The following is a 12072-nucleotide window of genomic DNA, read 5'->3' on the forward strand; positions in this document are numbered from 1 at the left end:
AGAAAGAAAGGTAGAGTGTATTAGACTCTCCCATCCAGTTTATATGTTTGATCCATAGAGAAGATGAGGAATGTAGGCATAGCTGAGAAAAGCCATTCCCAACCTGTGCTGTGTGTAGACACCTGGTATTGCCTACAGAAAGCAGAGGTACAGACACAGCACAGAGCCAGATTTGCTTTTCTTATTCTATGCATGTGCTCAGATGCCACAGAGGAAATTATTTTTTTGTCTTAGAAAAAAATGGATGAAGAATTGCATGGGAACTTGAGACTAAATCATTCCGTGATGACACACACATATACATGTGCATATGTTTTTGTTTTTTACATTCTTTTTAGTAGCCTCCAAACAGTGCAGTGTGCTCACTTTCTTCATGTTATGTTATTTAATCTTCATGGGAGATTTCTAGGTAGGTATGATGACCCCCTTTATACAAAGTGGGGAACTGAATGAGGCATGAAGATGTTAAGGAATGTGCTTAAAGTAAGAGGCAGAACAAGGATTCAAACCCCCAAGTATGGATCCCAAGGCTCTGTTCCCAGCCACTCTGTCTGATCGGCTTCTCCTTCGTACCACCTGCTCCCATCCCACCCTATCACCCCTCCTTCCATGTGACAGTCCCTCACATGGCAACCTGGTGCTCTCAGAAAATCCAAGAGTCACTGATATCTATGATTTCTAGAACATTCCAGCTCTCTGGTTCTGTTTGCTGGTTTGTTTTGTTGTGTTTTTAATTCTGTGTGCCTTTTAAACCCCCTGGTGGCTGGTAAGAATGGAATATTTGCTATTGTTAAGCGGCTGCCTCTCTATCTCAGAGAGACAATGTGGTTAAGGGGAGGCAGGGTGAAAACTGGGGCTATTTCCCCTGCCAGATGCTCTCACTTATGACTGGACACAGAAGCCTGTCCGTAGCCTTTCTTCATGGAAGACATTTAGCTTCCATAGCAGAAGATATGAGACACAGGATACCACCATGGGGAGATACAGAGCAAAAGTGGAAGAAGATGGGACTCTAAGGACAGATGGTCCCTCCAGAGCTTTTGAAGACTCATGAGGGCGTCTGAAGACCACAGAGCAGAGGAACATGTGGGTCTCTGGGGCTTCCCATAATCTAAACCTGCTGGAAGCCAGAGCTGGTTCAGAGAACCGATAGGGTGCAGTGAGAACGGTGCCATCGGTGGGAGCTCAGCTTCGAAGAAAATCTGCAGTGAATCATCATCTCACTGTGGGCTCTCTGGAAGAAAACTATTTTTAGAGGAATTGGCTCTGGTATTTGGGGACACCAGCACACACTCCTCTGAGCTGCTTTGGCTTTGGAAAACATCGAAGAGAGTCTGCAAGACTGTTTTGCATGAGAGATAGGCAACCCCATTCCCTTCCCCTAAAGTTGGGGAGTGCAGAGCCCCTCCCAAGGTTAAGGCAATTTAAGAGAATCACTAGTAGCTAAGGATTGAGAAGAGGGAGTGGAGAGCTTAACACAGTACCAAGCATTCCTAAGGAGGAAGTACAAATCTGGATTATATGGGTGGCCATGGACAAGGGGTGGAATTCTCAATAAGAAAAAGAAAAAAAAAGCCACATTTGGATGTCTTTGGAATGATAAATCAGATAACTCCTATTCATCCTGGGGTACATCCTGCTGTTTCAACTCTCTGCTCCCTTTTTTCTCATCTTCCCACCCATCTGCTGACCTCTCACATGGTAGAAGACTTTTAGGCTATCACACAGGTCCCCAGGTACATAGAAGAGGCAGGATCCCCCCTCCAACCTGCTCTCAAGTTCTCTCTTACATGTCATCTCTCGAACTGCCCTATCCAGCCATAGAAACTTGCTGCCTCTGCTTTAATTTTTCAGTTTCATTTTATCACAGAGGAGGAGGAGGCAAGCACAGCAAGAAAAGTCCTGGGCAATCCATCTGGTAGACCGTGGGTGCCCGATACATAGGGGCAGTCTTATTTACATATATGAATACATTTGCATGAAGATGAGCTACTCCCAGGTTCAAGTCATAATGCAAGTGGCTAGCCTAGTTCCAGAACCTATTCTCTCAACCATAACCCTTCAAAGAACTGACCTATGTTTATGGAGGGATCTTTTGTGTAGGTAGCTCCAGCTCCTAGGATGTGGTTTCTAACCACTGTCATCATCCTAATAAAGGTCGTGGTGATAGTTGTAGTAGTTGCCAGTATGAACTAACAAGCATTGCTAATATAGTATATCCTGTGGGCCAGACACAGTGCTAAGCATTTTACTATATTCGTTCACCTAACTTTCATAAGAACCAGTAAGGAGGTGCCATTAGCCTCTGCGTTTTGCAACTGAGGAAACCAAGGCTCGGAAAAGTTATCTGCCCATGGCTACAAGGCAGAGCCAAAGCTGGAATGTATGTCTGCTGGGATCCACAGTCTATACTCTTAACCTCTTGGTTGTTTGTCTCTGCTTATTTCTGGAAACACTCTAGCTAGGATGGTCATTCTCAGACTTTTGGATTTCAAAGACTAGGTGGTGACAAGACCTTTTATTTTGCCAATTATGGCAATCTGTGTGTGTCTACTATACGATACACATAAAGTATAATTATACAATAATTACACATAGATAACACACAGGGACTACTCTGTCTTCAGTGGCTATCATTTTATAAAATAAGAGACATTTTTAAAAACAATGATAACAAAATAAGGAAGTTCAAAAACTTAAAGGATGCTCCTTTAAACTCAAATTTTTGCTCAATAGAAAAATATCACGTTGTTCTTGTTTTTCTCACTTTACCTGATATCAGAGAAAAACTCAGTCATAATAGACAGGCTTTTGGCAATTACTGTTCTAGCTTGTCAATGTTGCTTTTAAAATTCAACACATCCAGGTGTGAGTCCATCCTTCCAGGTATGGTCTGGCCTGCACAGAGCCCACCTCTGATGTTGTTATCTGCAATTTCTCTCTCCTGGAGAGCTGAGCTGTGTATCCATGAGGTCCAAACTGAGAGTATAGAGATGTGAAGTGGAAGGGGGGTGGCAGGCCCAGAGCCCCTCAATCAGGGCTGGGGTGGGCTTACTGGCTACAGCCTGGCTACCTGGACTGGACTCTTTCATCAGACTGCAGTTTGGGAACCTAGCCAAGGGACGGTCTGTGGTGGCGGCCAAAGAGAAAAAAACCTGGTAGATGGAAGGAGAAAAGAATAAGGTAGGGCAGGGAAGGAAAGGAACGATCCATAGGAATCTGAAATGAGATGAGGGCTGGCAGGAATTCTGTCTTGAACATCCACTGTGGGAGGGCCAGAGGCCCACTGTGGCATGGATGTTGAGGGAAGGGCAAGGATGTTGGATGGGTAGGGCAAGGGAGAGAAGGGGAGAAATGCATCAAGGGAGGGAGAAAATGATGAAGGGGAGGCTGGGCACAGTGGCTCACACCTGTAATCCCAGAACTTTAGGAGGCCAAGGCGGGTGGATCACTTGAGGTCAGGAGTTCAAGACCAGCCTGGCCAACATGATAAAACCCCATCTCTACTAAAAGTACAAACAAATTTGCTGGGTGTGGTGGCAGGCACCTGTAATCCCAGCTACTTTGGGAGGCTGAGGCAGGAGAATCACTTGAACCCAGGAGGCGCAGGTTGCAGTGAGCCAAGATTGTGCCATTGTACTCCAGCCTGGGCAAGAAGTGTAAAACTCTGTCTCAAAAAAAAAAAAAAAAAAAAAAGATAAAGAGAAACAGTGCAAAAAGGAAAGAGGGCAAGGATAGGAAAGAGGAGGAATGATGGAAGGAGGGAGATATTTGAAGTAAATTAGATAGTATGTTGGAAGGCCATAGGAGGAGCAGGAGAGGTAGGTGAGGACTAAGTAGATTCCATAGTGGGAGAGTTCTCTAAAGCTAGAGCACCGGACCACAGGGACTGAAGGAGAGGTGCATTAAAACCCTAAGGGAACGAATTGTCACTATTTGTGGAAAGGAAGGTGGAGGGCAGCAGAAGGTGGAGAGGGCAGGCAGAAAGGACTCTTTACTGACCAGCTCCTGCCTGCTAGAGGGTGTGGAGGCACGGGTTGTGTCTACTATGGCTGGAAAATGGGACTGTAAAGGCATCAAAGAAAAGCTGGCCAAGTAGGTGAAGAAAGAAGAAGCGAAGTCTCCACTCCACTGTGGTAAGTCATGCTTCTTTCCGTTTCAATCAAGGTAAAGTCAAAGTCTTTAAAACGTCCCAGGATGTGGCCCCTCCTTACCTCTCTGATCTCATCCCCTGTTACCACCCCTTTTGTCTACTCTACTCCAGCCACACTGGCCTTCTGGAGCATTAGGCCCACTCCAGCCTCAGGGCCTTTGCACATGCAATTCCCTCAACCTATAATACTCTTCCTCCAGATAGCCATTTGGTTCTCTCGCTTATTTCATGTCCTTTTCTTGTTTTATTTTTCTCCATAGAATCTACCTTCTGACATGTTATCTAACTTACTTTACTTTGTTGTTTGTTTATCCCCTCCCCCACTAGAATGCAAGTGTCATACAAGCAGAAATGTGTCTGTTTTGTTTGTTTCCGTCTTTCCAAGCACAGAACAATGACAGGAAAATAGTCATTATCTATTGTTGTGATGAAAATAATCATCACAACAGATGTTTACTGAATGAATACAAGAATGAATGAAAGAGTCAATGGCCATCAATTGGAATGCATTGGGAACAGAAGGGCACACACAGGGAAGGGGAAGAGGAGGAGGAGGAAGAGGAGGAAAGAAGAAAGGGGGGAGATTATGACAAAGCAGAAAGGCAAGGGGAATATGTATCTTTTATTTGGAGGGATTTTACCTAATGATGTTCTCAGTAGAAGGGCTCCATATAATGATCTTTTTAGTCCAGCCAACTAAAGGTGAAGGCAAAAAAATGAAAACAACTGTCGCTATTTAAAGAGTAATCTTGAGGTCAATGTTGACTGGCCCTCTACTCATTTTAAAATGAGATACTGGCCATTTTCTAATGTATGAGGAGAGACTGGACTAGACCGAACTATATGGACAAACACATTTTACTGGAATTTTTGACATTCATGTATACACAGAGACAAAAACAATCTTGTGTCGTTACCTAAAAAAGATCTAATCTAGAGGACAAAAATCAGATCTGAGATAATTAAGAGCTCAGTCCGCCTCTCAGATAATGGTAGCTAAGAAATGAGTGAATCATTTGTTTACATCCCACCACTTCCACCACTATTTTACAGAGTACCTGCCCATGTGCTGAGGACTGTATGAAGGGCTCCACATGTAGTATTACATTTAGTTTTCACAATGACCCACTGAGGTGTCATACTATAATTACCACATTAATATAGGTGAGAAAACAAAGGATGAAAGAGACATTATTTTACCTGAAGTCACACAGCTAGTAAACGGTATGGCCAGGATACAAATACAGTGTGACTCTAAGGGGGGTTTGCAAACTCATTGGGATGGGCCAGAGAGAACATACTTTTTAGGCCTTGTGGGCCATGCAGTCTTCTGTGACAGCTGCTCAATACCGCCATACGAGACCAGCCACAGGCAGGACACATATAAATGGCTGTGGAGGTATTCAAAAACATTTACAAAAATAGGCGGTGGGAACCCCTGGCCCTAGACTATAGCTTGCTGATTCTCATCTCGAGTCTATGTTATTGACCACCGAGCTATCATAGCTGGGAAAGTGTGGAAGGACAGCAAAGAGATTCCTGAGTGTTTTTGATGGTCAGCTCCAACAGCCCCACATGCTGATGGCCTAGTGGGTGATCGGCTGGGACAGGGAGCTGAATTTGCCAGGGACAGTTGCGGGGGGTGTCAGACAGGTGCACTTACATTTCGACGATGCCCTCCGGCAAGTTGGCAGGAATCTCCATCAAGCCCTTTCCTCGACAGTCCACGATGTTATTGCTGCACGTGCAGGGCGAAGGGCAGGAGATGGAGTTGGCATTGCAGGATGGGGGCTCCGAGTGGGGGGCTGTGGAGCCAAGACACAACGGTCAACTTATGTCAGTGTCAGGAGCTGCCTGGGCTTCTGTGTCCTTAACCAGCATCCTAAGGGCAAAGCATGACCTGACAGCCATCTGAGAAATGATCACCAGCTGACATCTCCCTTCACCTGGGAGACACAGGTGCCACAGGCTAAATATTCAGCAAAGAGGAGAGAGTCTGACCTTGACCTCACTGTTTGAGTTGCTCCGCCTGCTCTGTTATCCTGTCATCTCCGTCTCTCAGAGAAAGAGGGGCCCTCAGAGTTGGTCACACATGAAAATATGCTGCTAGAATCCAAAGAGCATATCATGGGACCACTTTCCCAGGATGCATCCTGGGGTTTTAGCTGGTATTGGATGCTGAGTGTAAACATAGCTTTTAGACCTTTCTCTAGTGGCTGCAAGCCACGGGGCTATCAAAACCAAGTGGCAGAATGTCCCCATTTGCGGCATTGATGTTGTCAAAGTGTTAATACCCCCACCAGCAGCTACACCCAAGGCATTTCCAAATGGCTTCTATGTCCAGGGAACATGCAAATAAAAGCTATCTCACCTGAAAAAAAGGTGAATAAGTTACTACAGATTTTGAAGCCAGCAGTTAATTTTGTTTGAGGTGAGAATCAGTGTGAATTTCAAGCAAAGTGACAGGAAAGCCAAACAAATAGTACCTAAGGAGCTCATTTAGAAAGCCAAATGTAGATAGACATATCCATTACCAACCCAACTCAAGATTCAAAGAGTCTCCAGGAATCTAAATCACTTTCTCTGGTGGTCACATTAAATCCTGAATACAAGAAGTAAATGCAAATGTTTTAAGGACATTGTAAACATTTGCATGCTATGATTATTCCCTCAAAGTGAGGTAAGACTCTTAATCATACGGTTAGCTTTCCAAACGTGGATTTTTTGGTCCAAAACAGAAGCCCAACCCAACATGCCTCCCAGGACCTCATCCTACTGCTGCTGGATCCAGCCAACGGGGGTTATTTCAATGTCTTTCCAGATTGTCCTCTCAGGGAAAAGAGCCATGACTGAGACCAAACTTAGATGAGGTCTGCAGATTGCCTCACTGCTTGGACATGGGGCCTCTGGCTGGGGGCTCTTAATTGTAGATTAAAAACAGAACATGAAAAAAGTCTGCAGGGAAAAAGTGATTTTTGGTTTGGCCCCTGTTCACTGGAGAAACTGAGTCTAGGAAGCCAGAGTGGGTCTAGCTATAGGGGTTGAGCCAGACGACCAGCCGAGCCTGGTGTCCCGTTTGGACGCTGAGGCTTCAAACAGAGGGTAGTGCACTCTCCACGTTCAATAGTCCTCATGGCCCCAAGGGTGGATCCTCCTGCAGGGGCTCCAGTTGACATCTACAGCTTAATTTGGAATGTTCACCTTCCCAGAAAGTGCCAGCCCAATGACCAAAGATTCTTATTTCCCTCGACCTCACTTACATATACACAAAACAAAAACTGAATAAATGGCCTCATAGTGGGGATGTTTGAGAAAATATTCTTGTCCAGGGTACATGGACCTCAAAGTTGCCAGTGCTACACAAGTGGATCTAATGGAGACCATGGAAAATGCCAGAAAGATGATGACTTACACTAAATTCCCAGCTGGAACATTCTCCTAGAGAGAGTGGTGATACTGGCCTTGTTCCAAATTGGGAAAGCCTTTACACTTCTGAGAAAGTGGCAACCACAGAGAGCCAACCTGTAAGAGCCTCAGCTCAGGAATGGGAGAGTGTTGTGGCTGAGAGTGTGGGCTCTGGGTCCCACTGCCTCTATCTGATTCCTGGTTCTATCACTTCATCCTTATTTCCCTGTGCCTCAGTTTTCCCATCTGTAAAATGGGGAAAATAACAACACTTATTTCATAGCATGGTTTTGTTGTGAAGGCAAAGGTAGGTAATGCCTGAGACGTCTTTATTAGAATACACGGCACCGGGTAAGAGCTTGGTAACGTTCGTTGTTATTATTGGGCCTTCTCTGCTGCAAATTGTTTGTAAGACCTTTGGCAAGTCACAGTACCTCTCTCTGAGCTTTTTTTGGTACCACGTTCGTGAATAAGGAGTTTGGATTGCATGATTACTGAAGTTCTTTCTGGGAAGCAGTGAAAATACCTAACATCTTTACCTCCCCTGCTCCAACTCTCTTTGCAGACAGCAAAGGGAATTCTACAGTGTGAAAGGCCCCCATCCCATCACCCACATCGAAGGGAGGTTGGGAGCAGTTGGCCTCAGATGTCAGGGTGTTTGAAGTACAGATGGCGTTCCCTAAAGAAAACTGCCGAGCCTGGCCTTCCACATCAAGAGGAGAGCACACCTGACAAAGCCAGGGAGAAGCCCCACACTTGGGACACCTTCCTATTTGGAAATGTCAGGAATGGGAGTCTGAACTCTTGCATTTTCCATCTGTTCAGGTGGAGGGACTGGATGGCCCTCCCTCTTTTGATCTGTGAAATATTACTTGAATGGGGTGTGTTGGAAAAGGGGAAAGAAAGATACCATATTCAAGGGCTTATAATGGCGGTGGAAGTTCTAACATGGAATTCTTCCGAAAGTACCCCTTTCTGACTTCCAGGCTGAAATTAATTCTATTCTAAACCAGACCCAGGGCACAGCCTTGAGTCCCTCTGGGAAGTGGCTGGGTCTTCCGCAGGGTGACTCCCATTCTATTTGGTAGTGTGTGCTACATTTCAAGGGATGCTGTCAAGGCAAAAAAAAAAAAAAAAAAAAGTCTTTGAAAAAGATTCCTTAACCAGGTCACTAACAACACCTTTAATTACGCAGAGAGAAACAATGGTAATTATAGCCTCTGAGCTGCTGGGCGGGCAGCTCACCAGCCAGGCATTCACACATGGTGAGGACGTTACCTTCCTGTTTAAACAAAACACTTCTGGCTTACAATGTAGTTGAAAGATGGGTTCGTTTCCCCTAGAAACATTTTCCTGTGATCAGTGCCAATGGACCAAGCCCATTCCCTGTGGGCCACGGAGAGCTAGATGGCAGAAGTCCCTCCACTTTCCTCCCCGTCTGGACTGAGTTTGGAATGTAAATTCCATAATGGCAGTGGTTTTTTCGGTCTTAATCACTGGTGTACTCTCAGTGCCTAAAACAGGGCTCCATACAAAACACGGACCCATAAGCGTACCTTGGCTAAATGAGAAAATGAGTACATGAAGGACACCAGCCCAGAAGCCTGGCAGATGTGGAGGGGCTAAATGTCACAAAGCTACAGAGGTGAGTGTTCCTTCTGGAAGGGCCCTGAGGGAAGCTTCCTGAGTTTTGAGTGCCTGGGCTCTGGTAGGTAGGATGAGCTGTAGAATGGGGAGGTGGAGTGGCCGTGGGAGATGGGACTCTGTCTGCAGCTCTCTTCTTTCCACCACAGCTTTCCATGCTGGCAAAATCACTTGTCCAAGTCACCTGGGGCCCCTCTGAGCCTATTTCACTTGCACAAGCCAGGGTGTCCTAGGCACTCTACTGAGTTCTGTCAGCAAATCCACCCCTTCCAGCCCTTACTGTCCACACATGTTGGGGAAGGTAGAGGCAGTGGATTTCCAAGGAGGACAAAGTAAAGAAACACCTACCTTTTTATCCAGCAAATTATATGACTGTAAGTTCGGAAAAAGAGAGGAAAGGGAATAGCAATTTTATATTGGGATAGAAGGAATCACTCTCTATATCTCTGATGAAAGCATCTGTCTGCATGCACATGTGTGTTCCCCTTGTACAGCATGCTCTTATGGCGGTCTCATGACCCACACTGTCCTTGAGTAAGCCTATCTACTGGCAAGGAAGGTGGCCTTAACTCAGAGCACAGTGATGCACCAGGCTATAGAACCCCTGTTATAAGATGTTTTGATTAGGAGCACGTGGACTTGTTCTTCATGTCTTCATTTTTAAATAAGCGTCCATGCTATCTGCTCTTGGAGCTCTTTCATTGGCACTAAAATGCTGCTCTGCTGGGGTGGATTTCTTCTCCAGAAAAGGGGGCTGAGGATGTGGCTCAAGTACGTGTCTCCCCTCTGGGGGGTCTTGGTCACCACTTCGGCTCTGGGCTCTCCATCTGAAGCCAAAGCTGTCTTTGTGCCAAACAGGGCAGAAACTACAATTCCTAACCTTCGGATGTCCTTAAGGCTCCCCGGACCATGGCCTGATGACTTCAAGGGGGACAGAGCAGAGCCTGGGAGAGTGGAAGCCCCTCCCAGCTCCTCACTGATCATCAGTGGTGCTGCCTCCGGTCCAGGGGACACTCAAGTGAGTGAGAGGGGAGGGATGCGTCTCCAGCCCAAACTCTCACAGGGAAAGTCCCTGTGGCTGCTTGCATGGGTATTGTGTCCAGTATCCCATCTCTGCTGCTTGTATAACTCCCCCTGAAGTTATCAGAGGGAAGAAAGACTGAGCCATAACCAGGGACCTGGCTCCTGCCCAGCCACATTGTTCTTCTCCTAATTGGTAAAATGGGGATGATTATCACGGTGAAAGCAAAAGGCCCTAACTTGTCTGCTGAGATGAGTGGGAAAAAGACCACCAAATTTCAGACTTAGATGAGCCCATGGAGATGGCAAGGAAAGAGAGGCCCTGAAAGAGGGGACTTGCCCAAGGACACAGTGGGGTCCAAACTAAGAGTAGCCATCAGTCTCGTAATAGCAACTAAAATGTATTCAATGTGTACTATGTGCCAGACACTGCACTGCGTGCTCTGTATATATTATCTCACTTGATCCTCATAAAACCCATGATTTTGGTTCCATTCTTTTTTCCCCCTTAGCATGAGATGAAGAAACTGAATATGGGGTTAAAGCAAACTGTCCAAGATCATAAAGCTAGTGAACAACAATGTTTTAATGTTTAGCCCTGTGCTTTTCTTTCTGTCTGCTCTGCCAAAAGGAATCCCAAATTCCTCTATTTATTGCCATGAAATTGAAAATCATCAGAGCCTTGGAATCTCAAGAGGTAGGAAGAGCAGGCTCAGGGACTGAGACACAGATTGTGTAAGCTACACTAGAGATGATCAAACACTCTTGTGTTAGAGCTGTGTTTCTTTCTTTCCATCTTTAAAAAAACCTCATCCACAACAAGCTATCACCCCATCCCAGTTAGAATGGTTATTACCAAAAAGACAAAAAATAACAAATGCTGGCACCAATGTGGAGAAAGGGGAACTCTTATACACTGTTGGTGAGAATGTCAATTAGGACAGCTACAATGGAAAACAGTATAGAGGTTCCTCATAAAATTCAAAACAGAAGTACCATATTCAACAATTCTACTACTGGGTACATATCCAAGGGAAATGAAATCATTGTGTTGGTGAGGTATCTGCACTCCCATGTTCGTTGCAGCATTAGTCACAGTAACCAAGATATGGGATCAACCGGTGTCCATCAGTGAATGAATGGATAAAGACAACGTGCTGTATATACACAGTGGAATACTATCCAGCCATAAAATATCCTGTCATTTGTAGCAACATGGATGAAACCGGAGGACGTTATGTTAGGTGAAATAAGCCAGACACAGAAGACAAAATACCACATGATCTAAGTTATATGTGGAATCTAAAAAAGTTGATCTCATGGAAGTAGAAAGTAGAATGGTGCTTACCAGGGCCTGGAGAGGGTATTCGGGAGGAGGACATAGGGAGAGACTGATCCACAGGTACGAAGTTACGGTTAGAGAAGAGTGAGTTGTTGTGCTCTAGTGCCCAGTAGGGTGACTACAGTTAACAATATTGTGTTGTATATTTCAAAATAACTAGAAGAGAGCATTTTGAATGTTCCCACCACAAATGTATGAGGTGACAGACATGCTAAATCCTCTGATTTGATTTTTACATAATATATACATATATTGAAACATCACACTGTACACTATCAGTATGTTCAATTATTGTGTGTCAATTCAAAACAAAATTAAAAAATTTACAGAATATTTTGAAAGTCTGAACAACAACAAAAAAACCTCACTTGGTAAAAGTGCAGAGTCAAAAGCTCCAATGGCCTTGTGAGCATGTGGAAATAAATTAATTCCAGTATTCAAATTAAGCATCCTTACTGGCCTCTGGCCTTTCAAACGCCAACAACAGACTGCGATGACAACGGGACTC

General features: G+C 45.0%; 1 protein-coding gene across 2 annotated transcripts in view; it reads right to left on the reverse strand.

Annotated features, from left to right (window-relative positions):
• Positions 1-12072, reverse strand: part of SLIT3 (slit guidance ligand 3) — a 634924-nt gene that overhangs the window by 136318 nt on the left and 486534 nt on the right. For both annotated transcript variants that reach the window (XM_024247052.3, XM_054556205.2), the window contains one exon: positions 5817-5958. In XM_024247052.3, the coding sequence (XP_024102820.1) occupies positions 5817-5958 (142 nt within the window). The remainder of the gene's footprint in view (positions 1-5816; positions 5959-12072) is intronic.

This window comes from Pongo abelii, chromosome 4, assembly GCF_028885655.2.
Source record: "Pongo abelii isolate AG06213 chromosome 4, NHGRI_mPonAbe1-v2.0_pri, whole genome shotgun sequence".
NCBI classification, from domain to species: Eukaryota; Metazoa; Chordata; class Mammalia; order Primates; family Hominidae; genus Pongo; species Pongo abelii.